Here is a 21,861-nt window from a genome sequence, read left to right on the forward strand (position 1 = left end):
AGAGGGAAGAGGGAAATTGGATGCATACAGAATGCTGAGAAAGTTAGTGTACAGTGGCAGCATATCCATGTATAGACAAGGTGACAACAAGAAAATGAGATGAGAATGCAATTAGTGATGCAAAGAGGTATCAGATGATGTGTGTGATTTAGGGAGTAGGTGGAGAACTTGTCCACAAGAGAAGCAATCCTTTTAGTGGGAACACATGAACCAGTTGCAGGGAGGATCACAGGCAGTTCTATGAAGATAGGGTGTTTTTATAAAACACCAGGAAATTTTGTTACACGTTATTACTGTAAGTAAGTGTAATTCTTGTAACCAGTGTCTTCTAACTTTCAAACAGGTACATTGTACCGTTTTTTTTTTATTAGTAGCTACCTTGGGTGGTGGGTGACATGTGGTTTTTTTGAAATGGGTAAAAGTTAATATTGTGGTAAGTTTGAATCACTCTGTGAGGCTTTTCAGTGGCACAACTGATAGTGCACTGCCTGCAGAAGCAAGGTGTCTGTCAAGTATGATTTATATAATACAGCCAATGGGTTGCAAACAAGATTTAACTTGTGACTCTTCAAGCTTTCCCAGCAGATATGTTGTAAATAGTCTTCACGGGTTTGCCACCGGATCATTTTGTGTGAATTTATTCCACAATATTTCCTCGGAGCAACTGTCAGACATCTTCAGATGGTTCAACCTTGCTGGTGTCTAGATACGACTGATGGCATCCACACGTCGACGCCCCATTTCTAGAAAGTGCGCGAAGAAAGCGCAGGTGCGGAAATCACACATGTGCAATGATTTGCAGGTAGATGGTGCCATACTCGGACAGTCTCTCATGGAAGAAAAAGAAGAAAAAACAGCAAGATATACAAACTGCTCAACGATCCTGCATACAGTAAATTAAAAAGTGATCCAATGGGTGGGATCCAGAGAAAGACTTTGGAACTCATCAGAAAGAGCTCGATTCCAGCACAAGTCACTAAGTGTTTGCATCAGTGGGCTGTAGTTCCTCCTAGACTGTATGTGTACCCAAGATCCATAAAAATGGTGTGCCTCTCTGTTCCATTGTAAGTAACAAGGAGCACTTACTTTGTTGCCAAATATGTGACATCACTATTGGGACCTCTCGTAGGCAAGCGCGACCATCATATTCAAAACTCTGAAGATTTCGTAGGGCACCTGAAAACTCTTAGATTGCAATTGTCGGATCTATTAGTAAGTTTCGATGTTGTGTCTTTTTAGCAACAAGTTTGAGGAGGACATAGTAGCATTATTTAAACACATGCTTACACTTCAACATACTTGTTATTTCATGACCAATGTTTTGAACAACTGGATGGTGCCGCCATGGGAAGCCCTCTGTCTCCTGTGGTGGTCAATTATTTTATCGAGGACTTTGAAGAAGCAGCACTACAGTCGGCCACTCTCAAACCCTTGTTTTGTGCAGTATGTGGATGATAAATTTTTGGCGTGGCCACATGGACTTGATACTCTGCCTACGTTTCGAATTCGCTCCATCCGAATATAAACATTACAATGGAAGTGGAAAAACATGGTACTTTACTTTTTCTTGATGTTCTTGTATGAAGGAAAGCAGATGGAACCTCAGGAAACAGCCTCTACCGCAAGCCAACGCATACAGAACTATATCTGCAGGCCACAAGCTGCCATCGTGGAAAATGCAGTAGTACATTAGTTCATAGAGCACATGTGGGTATCTGATCCTGAAACCTGTCGAGTGAAATACAACATTTGAAGACAGTGTTCTGACAAAACTGTCACTTTGGCCTTATTGCCGTATTTTGGTGCCATGTTGTCAAGAATCAGAGGAGTCTTCGGAAGATATGTCATTAAGTGTGTTTCTCAAACATCTGCAAAACTGAGAAACCTTTTGGTTCGGTTAAGGATGATCTTGCCTGAGGAAATGTGGGTGTGTACAAGATTCCTTCTCAATGTGGTGCGGCATATATAGGTCAGACATGTCGCACAGTACAAGAACGCTGCAATGAACATAAACGTCATACACACCTTCGTCAGTTGGAAAAGTCAGCAATTGCGGAACACTGTCTGAGTACAGGACATTGCATGATTTATGAAAAGACAGAAGTTTTATCCCTGGTATCACCCTCCTGGGTTTGCTTCATTAAGGAAGCGATACATATCCATACAGCCGATACTCTCATATACATGGATGCGGGATTTCAACTGAGCACAACCGGAACCCTGATTGGCTGCTATTAAACCACGATGTGGAAATCAAGATTTTTCGATAACAGGCCCATCATAACATGGTCTAGTATGAGGTCTTTAGTGAATAATGTCTGGCCTCACTGTTTGTTAACGCAACATACGGCACACGCGAAGGAGAGCCGCTCTGTGATTTTCCGCAGAGGGTGTTTGAGTATGGCACCATCTATTTGCAAATCATTGCCCAAGCATGATTTCCGCGCCTGTGGATTCTTCGTGCGCATATTCTAGAAATGAGGCATTGACGTGTGTATACCATCAATCTTACCTAGCCTACCAGTGAGGTTGAACCACCTGAAGATGTCGGGACAGTTGTTCCGAGGAAATATCACCGAATTTGCACAACATGACCTGGCGGCAACCCCGTGAAGACGATTTACAAGATTTAATTTGACCCTGTTTTGACACCAACTATGGGGGTCTGCGTCTGAAAAACCAAAATCAGTTAACATAAAGGAAAACCCAGAATAGATGGTTAATATACCAAACAAATATTCCCACATTTAGTGACAGATGAAAACAGATTTACGAGCAAAATGCTCTCATCATTATAGAGTAACTTCTTAAAATAATTTTTAAAACCATAAAAATATTACAGGTATTGGAACTGACATAATAATGGTACTTGAAAGGAAAAATTATAGCTATTTAATGTAGCGCACAGTATGCCGCTAAAGGCAGGTCAAGAGGAAACAGGCGCAGAAGGTGGCATCAGACTCAAGAGGCTCAGAGGCAGAAGTTGCCACAATGTGGACACGAGCCATCCAATTAACAAATTGAAAAAAATCAGCTTGTTACATTAACAAATATATTTTAAAGAGCATGTAAGTGTTGATCTCACAAGTCGACAGCCAGTATTGGTATTTTAACCAGGACAATGCAATAGTAGATATTCTATACATTTTGTGTGAAAATGAATTTTATGTAGTAAATGAAAAGGAGAGAGAAAGATGATATGTTAGAGTCTGCTCTGAGGAAAATGAGGAGTCAGTTTTAGGTGTTCTATGTAAGGGCTTTACACCATTAAAGAAATTTTTATTAAGTAGCTGCAAATGTTTCAGAATGAAACCATCATTAAGAGAAAGCGCGATTGAAAATTAATTCTGTATGGATGTTAAGTCTGAAACCTTTTTCTTTTCACAGGATACCGAAGTCATGAACTTCTTTAGGCTTATGGCCTGTAATTAATAAATGATCAGCAAAGAGCAAGTTATATCTGTATCTTTCTTTCCTAAGAGATGGTCTTTAAATCAAATAGCAGTTGCTTGTCCAGTCTGACCTATGCAGTAGGCTGGACATGTATCACAGCTTATGTTATGATTAACATGTGAATTTTGTTAGGGAGAATGCACTGGTTTCAAATTATGAATAAGATTATTTTTCAAACTATTATTAGTAGCAAATGGTACTTGACAATCATATTTGTTTTGGAGGAGATGTTTAGTCCTGTAAGACACAGGCCCTTAAAGTAGTATAGAAGAGTTTTTTTCGTATCATTATGTTCATTATTAGGAGAAGTGTCACCGGTGGTGATTCTGTTGTTGGTTTTATTTTTGAAAATATTGTTTGCTATGGTTGGTTGGTATCCATTATTGACAGTGATAGTTCTTCTCAAATTAATCTCAGCATTGAGATTATCATCAGATGAAGGAGTGGAAACAGCTCAGCGATTGGAAGAATGAAAAAAGACTTTTTTGTGAGAACGAGGGTGTGTCGAACAGGATGGATCTATTTGATCAGTGAAGGTTTCTTTGCAAGAAAGTTATTTTTATATATATTAAAAACAAAGATTCCATGACTTACCAAACGGGAAAACTCTGGTAGACAGACACAATAAAAAAACACACACACAGAATTTCAAGCTTTCGCAACCAACGGTTGCTTCGTCAGGAAAGAGGGAAGGAGAGGGAAAGACGAAAGGATGTGGGTTTTAAGGGAGAGGGTAAGGAGTCATTCCAATCCCGAGAGCGGAAAGACTTACCTTAGGGGGAAAAAAGGACAGGTATACACTCACGCGCACGCGCGCAGCGCGCACACACACACACACACACACACACACACACACACACACACACACAACAGTATTGTCACTCGTGGCACTTCTCCTAATAACGACTGTAATTTGAGGGGGAGGGAATACTATTTTTGGACCTGTAGCTTACAGGATTCAGTGTCTTCTCCAAAACAAATATGATTGTAAAGTAACATCTTCTACAAGTAATAGTATGAGAATTAACCTTATTCATAATTCGAAACCAGTGCATTCTCCCTTGCAAAATTATTATAACTTCACAATGACAGTATCCTGCACATAGAAAAGAAAGACATCATACTTAATGTTCTTGAAGAATTAGAAATTTTGAAACACCTTTCTCTTAATGACAGTTTCCTTCTGAATGAACAGTTTCAGCTACTTAATGAAAATTTCTTTAATGGTGTAAAGCCCTTACTTAGAAATGCCTAAAACTGCCTCTTCATTTTCCTCAGAGTAAGACTCTAAAATACCTCATTTTTCTCCTTTTCATTTATTACATTGTAATTAATTTTCGCACAAAATGTAGAGAGTATCTGCTATCGCACTGTCCTGGTTAAAATTTTTATTTTATATAATACTGGCTATTTAAAATACTTTTGTTAATGTAAGCAGCTGATTTTTTCAGTTGTTAATAGCAGGAGTGACTTATTTCATGTCCACATTGTGGCAACTTCTACCTGTGAGCCTCTTAGCTTGATGCCACCTTCAGCACCTGTTTCCTATTACAGCCCTTAGTGGCGTACAGTGTGCTATGTCATGTAGCTATAATTTTTACCGGCAAGTACCATTGTTATGTTAGTTCCAATACCTGTAATTTGTATACAATTTTAAGAAGCTATTTTATATGATAAGAGCATTTTGCTCATTAATGTTTTTCATGTGTCATTACATACAATATAGTCACCTCATAAATTTGTTTGGTATAATAACCATCTATTCTGGGTTTCACTCTATGTTAATGGTGTTACAATCCTTACAGACAGTTGATTTTAGTTTTTCTGATGAAGACACCCATAGTCGGTGTCAAAACCTGGCCAAGTTAAATCTTAATTTGCATGGTTGCTGGCTCAAAGCCATGTTTAAAATTGTGTCCATTAAGAGTCCCTGTGCAGTATGCTGTTATAATGTGTCACGAAATATTATCACTGCGTGTACTGCAGTAAAGAGTTAAAATATGCTAAGTTTTGTGGTTATGAAACATTTTTGTTTAATATAAAGTCATCTGTGACTGATGCACAATGAGATCAAGCAAATTAATGGAAACTCTGTACCAGCACTCAGAAACAATTAATAACAATGGATTATTTTCTGTAGTTGTAAGACAGTCAGACTTGGTATATTGTAGACGACCAACAAAGGCTTTCCGAAGAAGAATTAGTCATTAACATTTATGATGATGTGATGGAAGACTGTGAAGATCACTAAATTGAGGTGATAGTGCTCTCATGGCAGGTTACATAATATCCTGGATGAAATTTGGACACCTGAAGGATCTAAATGCTCAATAGGGGACACATTTATTGTCTTGAAAGCAAAAGGTTGAGGAAAGTTATTTAAAAACCATATTTGAAATGTTGCCACATAATCCAAAGAATTCCGGCATTGTTCTATAATTGTAAATTGAATGTGGACCAATCACAACAACCTAGAGATGAAACTAACATGAAAAATGTGGGTGAAGAGAGTGAAAATGCACAAAAAAAGCACTGCCTGTGGGGGAAAAAATCTGACACCATCTGTTCTGACAACAAAAGTATATGAGCTTGGTATAAAAATAGTTCTCCACCAACCTTATTCTCCAAATTTGGCCCATTTCAGTTTTCTGTTTTCAGATCTCAAAGTGGCTCGGAAATGAATAGGTTGGTGATGTCAAAAATGAATACCATGTTTGATGTTCTTCACTTCCCGGATAGCTTTCCACTCAATACCGTATGTGCGTGTGCTAAAGAAAGTATGTTCCTATGAGGTATCCAAATATGTTTGCAACTGGCAGGATGGAGTGCATATTCCTGGCTACAGTCATGTATAGACACTGAAGTAATATTTCCAGTGATCTGTGGGAGTGTATTAAGACTGGTGCTCTTTGTGGACAGTTTATATGAAGAGTGATGATTCAAAATTGTGTTGAAGATATCGCAAAAAAACAGTTCAAATTTTTCAAAATAGCACCCATGGGTGTCAGCACACTGATACCAACAAGTTTTCATGCTTGGAAGGTACCCTGCGACTCATTTTCTGGAATGTTCTTAAAACAGCAGCTTGAAGACTTTTTGATATCTGTTATGATCTTTGTTATGACCTCATGGTGTTGACCTTTGAAGGCTCTCTTCACTCAGAGAATAGGAAAAATGCCACCAGGCCACATCTGGACTGTAAGTTGGCTGGGGGAAGCACTGTGATGGCATTCTGGGGCAGATGATCACTGATCATGAAGTGGGTGTCGCTTGGTGCATTGCCAAGATGCAGCTTCAAATTGGCAGCAATGATTGGACTCTCTTTGTTGATCGTTCCCTTCAATCTTTACACCACTTCCACCTGAAAGCACCTGTGATGACCTCTCCCTCAGGCACAAAGACATTGAGCTCTTATGACCTGCTGATTCAAGCCCGCCCCCCCCCCCCCCCACCTCATGTCCAAAACACTCTCACACTCACCCCCCCCCCCCCCCCCTCTCTCTCTCTCTCTCTCTCTCTCTCTCTCTCTCTCTCTCTCTCTCTGCCAATAGTGTGGCTGCAACAGTTCTACACGCCTACACACCAGAAATGAAACAGCTACTAGAACAGTAAAGTAGAAGACTGTGGTTCTCTGATTTTATTTGCCAGGGAGAATATGGACAGTGTCGTTTGTCAGGTACAGGGCATTATCCTTTGTTGATCACCTTGCACAAGGTAAAGCAGTAATGGGTGGCATAATCCGTATCACTTCAGGCAGGGGGGTTACCTTCATAGTCTTGGATGTTATTGAATTTAGCATATGTTAAAATTCAGGAGTAAGTAAGAAACACGCATTTTTTTTGTTTTCTCCTAAAAAATTCCTGCCCCCGAGATACAGGCCTCCAAAATGACATTGTGAACACCATTTTGAAGATGCGAATTTAAGAAAAAATTTTAAAATGCTGTATCTCTGTAACAGTTCTAGTTCTTTTGTTAGGTTTTTTTATTTTATTTGAAAGATAATTGCTTTATGATTACAATGGTCTCCTCCGTTTCGACATATCTGTCAAAGTTCTTTTACTGTCACCTTTTGAATTTTTTTGTAATTTACAAAAAATTTTTTTTTTTTTTTTTTTTTTTATTTCTTCAAAAATGCCAATCCAGAAAAGTTAGATTTTTTTCTGTTGATTTGTAGTACTATATTCTCTGTAAAGGAGGGTTTCCACTTTTAAGCTGGACAGGTTTTATTTTTTATGTCTTCACTGAAGTTGTTTCTTACTAATTTCTTTGTTACAATGTCTATTTTATTGTCTTTGTTGCAGTTTTTTTTTCACTTTCTCTGTTGCAGTTATTTCTTTTCACTTTCATTGTTGCAGATATTTCTTACATTTAGTTGTAATTTCTTGTCAGTTTCTTTGTTGTGGTTGTTCATTGCTGGTTTCTATATTGTAGTTGTTCAGTGCTAATTTGTTTACTAAAAGGGTTTCCAAGAAATCTGAGACCGTCCAGTGAGTTCTGTTGTGTGGTGAGGAATTTGCCAGTTGACACAGTTGCAGTGTGTTTTGTGAAAAGGACTGTTTGAAATGTCTTCTGATTGGGGCCACAGGAGAGCGAAGTGTGCTGACTATTTGCATATCCATAAAAGAGCGATATATAAAACAAACAAAAAAAGCAGACTTTGTTCAGGTTGGGAATAAGTGTTCCCATTTGAAGACTCTGTTTCAAAGTGAAGATGTTTCCAGTGACGACTTTTTGTGTTTTAAATGTTTTGACAGAACAACAACAATGATAGTATCTGAACAAGGCGAAGCATCCCATGGTGCAGATGATGCAGATTTTGCATCAATAGAGGAGGAATTAAATACCCTGAATCAGTCAACTACGGAGGCAGGTGTTGGGAGCTGTTAAGAAACCATGGTCAGTGAAGTCAAAGTCATAAGCTCTATGCATCAAGAAAGTGCAGAGAAATTACTAAATCTATGGATGAATACACTACAGCAAAACTGACCACACTCTTCAAAGTAGAAATCCCATCTTCATAAGAAAATGAATCAAAACACTCTTGCACCTGTTGCCAGGAATTTTTCACAAATATCAATTCAGCTGTCGAATATTGTGCATCCTACAGTGAAAATGTGCAAGGTTTGGAGAGATAAATGACTTGCAATATTAAAGAAACTTATGCAGTTTGTAATAGCAACTATAGAACTTAACATATTGGAAGATCCAAAGTTTATGCACTACGACCTAAGTGGGTAGTTCCACACCCACCTAGGGATGTCCGTTTATGTGTGTACCTGCACAAATTTTGAACTTTGTGTGGTAACTTTGAAGAACTTACTGGAACATGTAACATATGACACCTTAGTTGGGCATGTGAAGTCATTAGTAGCCTGTGGCTTAATGCGAGAGACTTGTTTGTTTCAAGAATGTGGTGACTGCCATGGTAAGGGATGACTGTCTTTACAGACACTTGGCCTGGAATATGTAGCAGATAACTCTGCAGAAATTACATATGCAACATGGGAGGAAAATAAACTAATAAAGAAAACTGTTGCCTTTGACAGTTTCATTGGTGTACTTGGTAAATCGTCAGTGAAAGCAGTAACACACCAGCATCTGAAGAAATTGAAACAACAACACATAGCAGAAGTGAAGGGGTGTGTACAGGCTGAAGAACTATGTTCATTGCTACACTGTGATTTTGCTGAGGACTGGTCTGTAATTCTCCCACAAGAAGTACAAGGTATCAATGGAGTAATGACCAGATTTCAATTTTTACAGGAGTGACACACAAGGGTGGATCAAATATAAATGGGATTTTATTTTTTATTTAAATTCATTTATTGAAAAACTCAAGGCAATTATAATTTATTCTTCCACATAGTCTCCTTTGGAAATGCGTTTGTCCCAGAGTATGGGCAGCTTTTGATGCCCTCATCATAAAAAGAACTGGGCCATGTTACCAGTCAGTTGCACACAAAGTCTTCCACACTCTCGTCATCTTCAAATCATCACCCTCCTAGAGCTTCTTTAAGCAGTCCGAATAAATGGAAATCGCAGGGCAATAAGTCTGGGCTGTAAGAAGGATGATCAAGTGTAATCTAGTACAATTCCTGTAGCTTGGAGACAGTTAGAGCTGCAGTATGGGGTTGCACATTGTCATGGAGGAGGAGGACCTGTTGAATTGATTGGTCTTTTGCGGTGACATGCAACTCTCGCCTTGTTCAATAATTCGCAGTAGTAAGCAGCATTGATTGTGCGTCACTCATGCAAAAAAATCAATTAGCAAAATGCCTTGCTGATTGGGGGGGGGGGGGTGGGGGGGGGGGGGGAGGGAGTTGAAAAAACCTTGCCAGCTGACAGTTGAGTCATGGCTTTCACTGGTGCTTCCTCCACAACTCCTTACTGGCTTGTTTGGATTTTGGAGTGTAGTGGTGAACCCATGTTTCATCACCTCCTTCCGCAAACCTTGCTGTAAGCCTCCGACAGACCTCCAAACGTCTCAACTTCAATCTTCAGTCAAAAGTTTAGGGACCCACCTGGAACACACTTTATGGAACTCTAGGTCATTTATGATGATTGCTTTACAGCTCCCATAACTGATTCCGACTTTTTGGGCAATTTCTGACACTATCACTCGTCGATCGTTATCAATATTATCTTTAACCGCATGAATGTTTTTGTCTGTAATGCTGGTCTGAGGATGTTTTTGTCCTTCCATGAACTTTATATGCCAGGCACACACACACCTCCTTGATAATGCACTGAACTGTGCAGTCAATCTTGGGCAAATTCCTGCCGCTGTAATTTCTTCACAAGCAAGAAATTCGATAATTATGCATTCCACAATGGAGGGATACACCAGTTGCTCAGATATCATGAGCGTTACTGACGAAACGGCGGGAAATATCCAACAACACACTCTCCTCACTTGTAACAGTCTGCCTAAACTTAGCAGAAGTGTGGGGCCAGTCCTACCAAATGTTGATGTTCAGGAACAAAAATCCCATTTATATTTGCTCTCCCCCCCCCCCCCCTTGTATTTTCAAAACAGGACCAGAAGTGTAGCAGATATAAGTGATAACACAAGGCATGGCTCAACACATGCTTTGCTAGCAATGCACAAAATTCTTCAACTGCAAACAGGGGCCGAGCAGAGCATCATCATTCCTGATGTTTGAACTGAGTCTGTCGCTTGTGCTAACTGACTGGGTATACAGTGCTACTAGTCACGGGAAGGGCCTTGTGATGGTGTAGGAGGCCTGCTGAAGCACCATGCTACAAAACATAATCTTTCCAGACCATAAAAAACTGCGATTCAGAATGCTGAGGATTTTGCGAGCTTAGTGAAATTTTACACATCCACAGCCCTCATTCTTTTGTCGAAAGAGGAAATCGAAGAATTCTGTGAGCAGAAAAAAGAAGAATGGTCCAAACTAACTACTCCTAGGAAAGGAATTCAGAAGACACATTTTTGGACTCAGTGATGGGCGAACTCATATTGCACGCACTTTAAAGAGCAAGAAAGGAGAAATTTCATTTGTTCGGCCATCACCTCGGAAACAGCAGAATAATATTCAGATTCACGACTGGAGAAGGGGGATGTTTGTGGCATGTGTGTGTGACTGTGACTGGTGGATTGTAGTGATCATAGACACCAGTTATGAGTTAAACAAAATTGTAGTAAACTTTATGCTACCACGTGGACCAGCTGCTGGATATAGGTTTCCAGCTCAAGCATGGCAACAATGCCATCAGTGCTTACTTCCTGTTCACAATGTTTTGAAGATTGTAAGTGCTCCAGTTCCTATTGGTTCAACAGGAAGGTATCACTCTATATCAAAGGAGATACTGATGCAGTGGAAGAAATTTTTAATTCATTAACTGGCTACTTTCAGTACAAAACAGAGTGCACAGAAATTGTGTAAATTGAAACCTTTTAAATCTTTGGAACTTTCACATACATTTTGGAACCATTTAAAATACTTGAAAAATGACACTCTTACTCAACTTTCAAAACTAAAATTACGTTAAATAAGGCTATGTTTTGATTTTTATAAGCCTGTTATGTGATAATGTGGTAATAAAACAGCCATGGCAAAAATTTCAGTTATCTATAAAACCTGTTCAACCTAAAAGTGGAAGCTCTCCTTTTCAGGGAATACCTAAAAGTGGAAGCTCTCCTTTTCAGGGAATGTAGAACTATATGGTACTAATCAACAGAAAAAAATCAATTTTATGGGTTGGCATTTTTGGAAAAAAAAAAAATTTCTGTAAATTATAAAAAAAAGTTAAGAACACTATAGTAAAAGAACTTTGACAGATAAGTCCAAATGGAGAATTTCTTTGTGATCATTAAGCAATTATCTTGCAAATAAAAAGACTAACAGAATATCTACAACTGTTTCAGAGATAAAGCATTTTAAATTTTTTTCCAAAATTCATATCTTCACAATGGTATGCGCAGTTTTATCTTGGCAGGGCTGTATCTTGGAGAAGAAACTTTTTGTGGAGAAAACAAAAAAGTACGTATTCCTTACTTAGTCCTTCATTTTAACATATGCTAAATTCAATAACATCCGAGACTATTAAGGTAAAGTTTTTTCTTAGCTTGCCGGAATTGATAAGCTGAGTGAATACTTTGCAATAGTTGTGGACCAACACCATGCAAGAATACATGAGGTTCCTGCTGGATTGGGGGAGGGGCAGGGGGTGAAGGAAATAGATTAATCTTCATCCAGGCATAACACCTGTCCACCAAAGTAATTTTACAATGGGGTACCTCAGGAATTTGAAGTAAAATTTGTTGGAATTTTTATGCTGTTACCGGATTAAGCCACCTCTGACCCTCACAACTGATGGAAATGGGAATAAAAGTACATATGGGTGTAAACTTGTTAGCTAATATTTGAAGGGCGCAGGCAGAATATGTCCATATTACCTTTTGAAAACAACTGATAATTTCAAACCTGAAATATAGCGAAATAAAAAGTCTATAGTGTAACAACAGATCTTATGAAAATAACAGTATTAATAGTTTCATGCATTGCAATGTTGGGACAGGCAGCACGTTATTTGGATACTGATGCTAGTCTGTCAAGGTAGGGTGACTTATTCTAAAAAGTCCCCTCTCCTCTGCAACCTTTAAATTGCTCAAAAATTGTCTTGCATATGGAGATTACTTTAAATTAATTTAAGGAATACATTAAGTAATTAATTATCATTCTCTTTACACACACACACACACACACACACACACACACACACACACACACACACACACACAGAGAGAGAGAGAGAGAGAGAGAGAGAGAGAGAGAGAGAGAGAGAGCAGTACCCCTATTTCCATGCTAATATAACAAAATAAATATTCCCTGCCCTCTATCCTCGCTCTGTATAAGGTGCTGTTTCCTTTTTTAACTTACGTCATTTCATCACTGTCTTGTTCAATAATTTTCTAAGTACAGCATCATACTGTATATTTAACCACAAGAACCATTATTCCTTTCATGCAAAAACATCTTTTTCCTTTGAAGTGCATATCATATTTGTGTGAAAGGAAAGCTGGTTTTGTTGGCTATCTCAAGAATGTTTAAGTTATAAGTGAAATTAATTTTGCCATCGGAGTCTTTAAATTTGTTTACGATATAATTATGTGTTTGGTAACACAGTGGAACATAAATTTTATTCAGGTTGCTTCAGTGGCAAGCATTTCATAACATGACTTTGTTGAGGCTTTCATGGCAGCTTCTTGATGTGCTGTTTGTTATCTGTATTTTGTAACTCATCTTTATGCAATTGTTACTCTGACATATCATTAGCATGTAGGTGTGGTATTGTCAAAAGTCATCTTACATTATTGCTGGCTTGAGGTTATATCTTCCCATGAATGTATTGTTGGCATGCTTTCCAGCTTCTTCCATCCTACTAATTTTTACTGTAGCCACTTGTGCTTACAAGATGTTGGGAAAAAACTGTCAATAAATACCAGAGAAAATATAAACAAGCAGCACATCATAACACCTTTAATACTAGAGCTATTTTAGCTGTACTTGGAGGAACATGCTTTGTTTCTAGAGCAATTTTAAAACAATGTTGTTTTACATGGCAAATATAAATCCATATTACAGTAATGGTGCTAAATGTTGCAAAAAAATTGAATTCTGCACTATAATTTACTTTTGACTGCCAAACACTTAACTTGAAACAGACTGCCAGTGATGAAACAGGTGACTAATCATAATCAACTAATTTTGCAGGCCATCAGTTTAGGAAATAAATTCTAAATTACAGTTAGATGTGATTCTGCATCAAGTACCAAGAGTTAACAATTATTAAGCACACTGCCTATCACACACAAATGTAATCAACATATTTTCTGTGGCCCTTATTGGGTTCGTGCTACACTAAATCTGTCTTATACTACTGATAATATCTACTCCACGATTTAAAAACTATGGAATAACTGAATTGCAGCAGTGTTCCCACTCTCCCATTCATTATTTTTTTCTTTTTTACTCTTGTACAGTTTAGTTTGTGGGAACAAAATTTATATCAAATAGCATGTCCACACTTTTAAAAAGAAAAAAAAATAGTATGAATAATTCTTTTCTGTTGTAATTATTACAGATAGTGGAAAGTCCTGGACCACAAGTTGGACATGTTGGTCAATACATTTTAGTACAGAGAGCAGGTGTGGATCAGCAGCAACATGATACAACTCATGTAATGCTGAACAGAAAGAATGCTCCTCCACGTGCATCAAGTGCGCCACCATCCAATAACCAGAATCAAATTGGTGCATGTGGTATCGTTAGACCAGGAAGCAGTGGTGGCAGTACTACTACTGCTGGTGGAGGTATAGGCAGAGGCCGCCCAGCCAGTGTTGATGTGGATCAGCAAAATGGGCCATCATCTGAGTACTTGGGTAACAATTACAGTGAACAACAATTTATGGTACACTGTCCAAACCCAGCTATGCAACCTGTCACTAGAAGAGAGAGGATGCAAGATAATCCTAATTTAGCTTATGGTGATGTAGCATCAGACGGTATGTTGCAGAGTTATACCATAGTACCCAGCAATGGGGAAAATATGGCATATCCTATAGTTGGACAATCTCAGATTGTATTACAGGGTGGTGTTAGGGCCCATGTTTCTAAGCAGACACACAATAATCATGTTTCTATGAACAGAAGTGACACATCTCCGTGTGCTTGCAATTTGAAAGCTATGATAATATGTAAGAAATGTGGAGCCTTTTGCCACGATGACTGCATAGGACCTTCACGCCTTTGTGGAACTTGTGTTATTCGATGAATGATGTGAAATGTGGCAAGCTTATCTGTTTTTGTGAGAGATTTTTTTGCAATGGACAAAAATTGCTATAGCCTACCGAGTTACTCCTGTGACACATATGCACACTTGTGAGAGTGGGTTGAAAATTTTTTCACGACTGATTTATGTGTAATGTACTTAAGTCTTGTGAAAGAGTGTTCATTATACAAATATACACATTTGTATTGTTGAAAGGGAAGTAGCATTGTACTTTGTGTTTGTCTTCCATTTCTGTATTTCACTATCATTCTTTTACTGTATATTCTTCTGTCTCACCTGCAAAATGGCTTTCAATGGGTAATTCCTTTAATGATGTTAAGAGGGTAAATAAATTTTTACAATGTGATGTTGGTAAAAATGTTTTAGAGGTTTTATATGCACATACTATGCTGCCAGCTAAAATAAAATTTTGATTGTAATTTAGTTTTCTTTGTTTAACTGCTGAGTCTTATATGAAATTGACATGTTTTAGCTTTATAAATTTTTTATTTAGTTCTCTTACCATTAATTCTTTTGCTACATTTATTGTAATATTTGTATAATATTTGCTCTCTATTTGAAGTACTTTCCTGAATTTTGTAGTAATTTATTATGCATTTTTAAAAGTATTTATTGTGTTGTATACACATACAATGTTAATTGTTAATATTTCACAGAAAATGTAATTTTAGTTGTAACTTATCAGAACATGAATGTTCATTTTGTCATATCCTTTACTATGTTCACTATTGTCATTACTATTGTACAATCACCATTCTTATGTGTAGTCATGTCCTGTAATGATTTTGTTATGACACATTGTTAAAATAGTCCTGCAACTGTTTTACTGTTTGGAGATGCAGTTTATGAATTTTGTCTGCATAACAGTTTGTTATTTATTTATTTTATGCACACACCTATATCTATGTTTGTTTTCAAGTATGCTGTTTAAATGTTAAAAGATAGTAGAATGGGAATAAATGATGTGACTCGTGTAGAAAACAGAATTCAAAAGCAATGAGTGATGCATATGCAACTCAAGTTGCTGTTACAAAAGACTGTAATGTTTATTAAAAACTATTCTTGTATTCTATATTTTGTTGAAACATTTGCTTTCAGTGAAAGTGAAAAAAAAGCAGTTACAGATGTTCGCTTAACATAGTCACAGAAAAAACTGGAAGTCAGGAAGTTATTGCAGCTTGAAGCTGTTGTTCTGGAACCTAGTGTGACAACTAACAGCATACTGCATAATGATACACAAAATGTGACATATATCAGTCATATATTACTGACTGTAAACTGATTTTGAAACAAAAGGTGCATGACTCTTATTTGTGTTTTGTTCTTGTATGATATTAAATGGGTATAGTGTTGAAAGAATCTTGGAAATATGTGGAAGCCATCAGCCTTTGCCCTTCTGTGTCACTGTCTGTGTGGATAGTACTATTTTTTGCAGAGGTTACCATGGATTACACTTCATATAGGCTGGTCATGGAATAGTGTCTTTCTTGCATGCTAAATTCTATGCTTTAACAGATACACTTTTTTCGTACCTCTGTGACTTAAAAACAGTAAGATTTGGAAATATTTTGTTGACAGATTTTTAATCAGTGGCTTTCCATTTTTCTCTTGTTTTATTCCAAAATTCTTTTACACTGGCCCATTTTCTGTTTTTCCACCCCACTCCATCTCCCAGCAGTTAAAGATTTGATCTAAGTTAGAGCTCATCTTCCCTTGCAGTTTTTTATAACTGCAGTTCAAGATTAAAGTTGTTTTATATTAAGTATGAATAGGTATTACAGCCTCAGTGTGTGAGTCTGAGTCTCATATTTTTGTGCTTACTCCAATAGAGGTGGTACATAGGCTGAGTACTCAACTGTTATTTATATTTAGTATTGCCATGATTATCTGAAATTACTGAAAGTTCTTTAAAATGGGTCAGTTTCCAGTATCCTCCCCCATTTATGTCTAACATAAATTGTGCTCAGTCTGTAATACCTCGACAACAAGATGTTAAAAACCTTAACTATCCTTTATCTACATACATGTAGGAAGTAGGGCGACCGGTTCTTTGACTTCATCAAACAGTGTGACAAAGTAACTTGTCATGATATATGTTGTATCTATTATGCACACATTAAATGAATTTTAAATTTTCAAAAAACAGAGAAAAAGATTGCAGTTAGATAAGAACAGACACTACAGGTGAGATTTCCTTGCATCAGTGGACAGAATGAAGTAAAGGCAATAAAGTAAAGCCCCTAGTGCCTGACAGGGCACCATACAGTTTTCAGATCATAATTTGATTTTACATCCCTGTTCACCAATACTGTAGTGTGGTGTCAATGATGCTAGAAGAGTAATCCACTCTCTCTACACAAAACAGAAGTGCATTGAAGAATGATACAAATGACCAAAATCAGGAAAAATGTAACCCAGGGTTGCTCATCACTGGTGACATTTGTGTACAGAAAAAGAAATGAGAGGAGTGAAGGACTATCTTAATCTTTCAGACCTTCTGGCTACAATTGTGTACATTGACTTTTACTATGCCTTAGCCACAACAGAAGTATTTTTTCCCAGTGGAAACCTGAGGTATACATTTGCAAATGTTCAACCTTTCCATCATACACAAGTGCTGCAAACTGCTGGCCATTACTATGAAACTGTGAGAAAGTCAGTGTAGCAGAGCAAGCAGCTTGTGACCACCAGAATACACGGATGTAGTTGATTTGCTATATTCCACTGTATAATTAAATATTGTTGTTGTTGTTATTATTTTGCATGGTAATTATTGAATGATCATTTCACTATTCATTAAAATAGAGAATATTTCATAATTAGTTATTGAAGTCCATAAAATGAAGCCAAGTGTACAAACTATTTTGAAACTGGCTATATATTTTTTTATAAATCTAAAATCATTAAAGAATCAAATGAGAGTATCGCCACACAAAGAATTTTCCTTCCTCCAGAAAAAAATCGGGTCTTAACGGGTGAATGTGGGAGTTGTTCACCCTGAAGAGAAAATCAGTGTAGCACAGTTCACTGACGATAGTAATGGTCGTCAAAATGAACAAGAACTGACTCAGATGTTTCATAAACTAATTCTGTAATATGCATATAAATGAAAAAGTGAAGGTATACTGTGTGCATAATTGATGGGCATGCTGCACAGTTAAATTGTAGGTAAACAATAAATAAAGATCAATGCAAAAAAGCAATAGCATCGAGGACTCCTCGAGGCAAAGGATCTTTCTGTAAAAAATGACAGCTACTAACGTTTGAAAATAAAAATCAGTGAGTGGAGACTGAATTGATATGGCACGTAATGCGTCAAGAAGGCCAGATCACCAGTCAGTGGTGGAAGAAGACATCAGAGGCAACAGACGGAGGGGAAGACCACAGCTGCGATGGATTGAGAGAATCAGAGAGAATGCGAGTATGATGGGACTAGCTGGAGCAGAATATGTGGACTAAAGAAGATGTAGGAGGCTGACTGGTGAGACCAAAGAATGACTAGAGTTGTGTGGCCAATCTAGTAAGAAAGAAAAAATTAATGAAAATTTGTGTTTGGAACACAGCTCTTTGAGGGTATGAAACACTGACAATAAATGAAATTATTAGAAGCCTTTGAAGGAATGGCAAAAAGTAAAGAGTGTAGGGCCACGCCTAGATAGGTGTATGTAAAGGCAGATTGTCAATAATGTGGGATACAGCAATTATGCTGAAATGAAGAAAGCTATCAGGAATAAGAGTGCTGCATCAACTTATTATCAGCTTCTATGTGGGACCGATGACCGTAGCAGTCTGGTCCCTTTAATCCCACAAACCAACCAGGTTATATGACCAAAACACCACACTCGTGTTCCATATCAGATAATTAACATTCTGTCTGTAATTTATGTATCTAAATAAACTGTCATGCTGAACTTTCCATACACAGCTATAAATATCGGGTGCATAGAATTATAAAGTCCAGCTACTCACAGAAGTCCAGTGTGGGCTGTAATTGTCGTATGACAGCAGACCTTGGTAGCTATTCTAATGCATTAGTGGGGAACTGCTTTATGCTGGAAAAAATTCAAATTTTGGCCACCACATGCAAACCTGTGCTTTGAATGCAAGAAAGACGTATAGAAATGTTCCGTATGTATTTGACAATAATGGGACATTGGTAGAAAAGGTCAAAGAAGTGTGAAAGACAAATGTTGATTTCATTATTAGCCACTTCTTACACAATTTGTTCAATATGAGCACCAGAGACTACGATGAAATGCTGCATTTGTAAAACGGTGTGATTAACAGTTGCTTGCAACAGCTCCGGTGGAATCTGAGCAACATTTTCCTGTATACTGGCTTTCAGATAAGGTAGAGACCGTAATTGCCCCCGGTAAATGCGTTCATTTAGATATCCCCAGAACCAAAGTGTCACCTGGTTTTAGATTAGGTGGTCTTGCAGGCCATGCATCTGGATGACCTTTGGAGATAATACATTCGTGGAAGGTTACATTAAACAGATCTTTCACTAGGTGAGTAACATGAGATGTTCCCCACAGTTGCGCTCTTCCAAAACAGGAATTACATGCCGTACAAGGTCTCAGTAACATGCAAATGTCACAGTACTCCTGACAAGCTTTCTGGAAGTATACACTTCAAAGAAGAACGGATTGAGAATAAAAGCGTTTGTGAGTCCACACTACACAATCACATAAGGCGAGTGCAATGGCTCTTCATGCGCAATATGCATTTTAACAGTATCCCAAATTTGGCAGATCTGTGTATTCAGTGAACCCTGTAGTGTAAAATGTGCCTCATCATCACTCCCTTCACCAGGGAAGACGAATGGAATATTCCAGAATTTGAAACACGAACAGCTGCTAGCATGGGTTTCTTAGAAGCAACTCAAATCGCTTGATACGGGCAAGTCTTCAGGTCCAGATTGTATACCGATTAGGTTCCTTTAAGATTACGCTGATACAATAGCTCCCTACTTAGCAATCATATGCAACTGCTCGCTTCCGATCGATCTGTACCTACAGATTGGAAAATTGTCCAGATCGCACCAGTGTTTAAGAAGGGTAGTAGGAGTAATCCATCAAACTACAGACCTATATCATTGACGTCGGTTTGCAGTAGGGTTTTGGAGCATATACTGTATTCAAACATTGTGAATCACCTCGAAGGGAACGATCTATTGATACGTAATCAGCATGGTTTCAGAAAACATCATTCTTGTGCAACGCAGCTAGCTCTTTATTCGCACGAAGTAATGGCCACTATCAACAGGGATCTCAAGTTGATTCCGTATTTCTAGATTTCCGGAAAGCAAGCGACTTCTAATCCAGCTGCGGGCCTATGGGGTATCGTCTCAGTTGTGTGACTGGATTCGTGATTTCCTGTCAGGGAGGTCGCAGTTCGTAGTAATAGACTGCAAATCATCGAGTAAAACTGAAGTGATATCAGGTGTTCCCCAGGGAAGCATCCTGGGACCTCTGCTGTTCCTGATCTATATAAATGACCTGGGTGACAATCTGAACAGTTCTCTTAGGTTGTTCACAGATGATTCAGTAATTTACCGTCTAGTAAGGTCATCTGAAGACCAGTATCAGTTGCAAAGCGATTTAGAAAAGATTGCTGTATGGTGTGGCAGGTGGCAGTTGATGCTAAATAATGAAAAGTGTGAGGTGAACCACATGAGTTCCAAAAGGAATCCGTTGGAATTCGATTACTCGATAAATAGTACAATTCTTAAGGCTGTCAATTCAACTAAGTGCCTGAGTGTTAAAATTACGAACAACTTTAGTTGGAAAGACCACATAGATAATATTTTGGGGAAGGCGAGCCAAAGGTTGCGTTTCATTGGCAGGACACTTAGAAGATGCAACAAGTCCACTAAAGAGACAGCTTACACTACACTCGTTCATCCTCTGTTAGAATATTGCTGCGCGGTGTGGGATCCTTACCTGGTGGGAGTGACAGAGTGCATCGAAAGTGTGCAAAAAAGGGCAGCTCATTTTGTATTATCACGTAATAGGGGAGAGAGTGTGGCAGATATGATACGCGAGTTGGGACGGAAGTCATTAAAGCAAAGACGTTTTTCGTCGCGGCGAAATCTATTTACGAAATTTCAGTCACCAACTTTCTCTTCTGAATGCGAATGTAGGAATGATCATCAAAATAAAAAAAGAGAAATCAGAGCTCGAACAGAAAGGTTTAGGTGTTCGTTTTTCCTGCGCGCTTTTTGGGAGTGGAATGGTAGAGAGATAGTATGATTGTGGTTCGATGAACCCTCTGCCAAGCACTTAAATGTGAATTGCAGAGTAATGATGTAGATGTACAGCGCGCTGTTTCTCACGCACTGTCTTGTCAAATGCAGTCAAAAGAACCTCATACTTTATAGTAAAGAGTAGCCTGAGATCATCATAAAATTATGGAATAGAAAAAAATTTTTGCTGCTAACAGCAGCCTGCAGCTGATCTTTTATTGGCCCCAGTGGTTGGCTCTATTGGTACATAAACACATACCACAGATCGAGCAGGTCACAGTCTGTAGGTGTTGTAGCAGTTATATGGAGTGGTGGTGTTTTTTGGCAATGGTGTTGAGTCCTCCCTCCTCGTACCTAGCTTGCGGAGGGGGGTTAGGAATCTTGCAGTGCTGTGTAATGTAGATAGGTTATAGGTTGCTGGTAGTGGCTGATTAACTTGTCTTCTTCTGCGGACCCATTCCTTGAACGATGAAGACAGTACAGATGTTTAGTTGAGGAACTTCAGTTGTTATCTGCATTGGTTGAGAATGGGGCATCAGGACAGCCAGTCAGAAGTCGCCAAAGGGTGATGCTGGTTTTCCTGTAGTCTGAGGTGAGACAGACTGTAGTGGTCCCTGAAATGGGATGGTGAGAGCTGGCAGCACCTGACCCAGATGGTGCAAGTACAGCTGATTTCATTGGTAGAACATTTGGTACCAGTATGTTGCAGCTACCGCCATCTGATGAACTATTATGGATGTCTGTATCCATGTGGCTCAGAATTTGCATACTGTATTTACTCGAATACTTGGGTTGCACCTTAACAGGAAGGGCATAAAACTTCTCTGCAGAAAAATGTGGAA

The 21,861-nt window shown here is 38.3% G+C and overlaps 1 protein-coding gene across 4 annotated transcripts in view; it reads left to right on the top strand.

The window, feature by feature from the left end:
* LOC124776558 overlaps positions 1 to 16,082 on the top strand; it is a 191,890-nt gene extending 175,808 nt beyond the window's left edge. For 3 of the 4 annotated variants that reach the window (XM_047251596.1, XM_047251598.1, XM_047251597.1), the window contains one exon: positions 14,065 to 16,082. In XM_047251596.1, the coding sequence (XP_047107552.1) occupies positions 14,065 to 14,754 (690 nt within the window). In that variant the 3' untranslated portion in view covers positions 14,755 to 16,082. The remainder of the gene's footprint in view (positions 1 to 14,064) is intronic. The other variant, XR_007015635.1, reaches the window with a different exon arrangement.
* The last annotated feature ends 5,779 nt before the right edge of the window (positions 16,083 to 21,861 follow it).

The sequence above is a fragment of the Schistocerca piceifrons genome, chromosome 2 (assembly GCF_021461385.2).
Source record: "Schistocerca piceifrons isolate TAMUIC-IGC-003096 chromosome 2, iqSchPice1.1, whole genome shotgun sequence".
Classification (NCBI taxonomy): Eukaryota; Metazoa; Arthropoda; class Insecta; order Orthoptera; family Acrididae; genus Schistocerca; species Schistocerca piceifrons.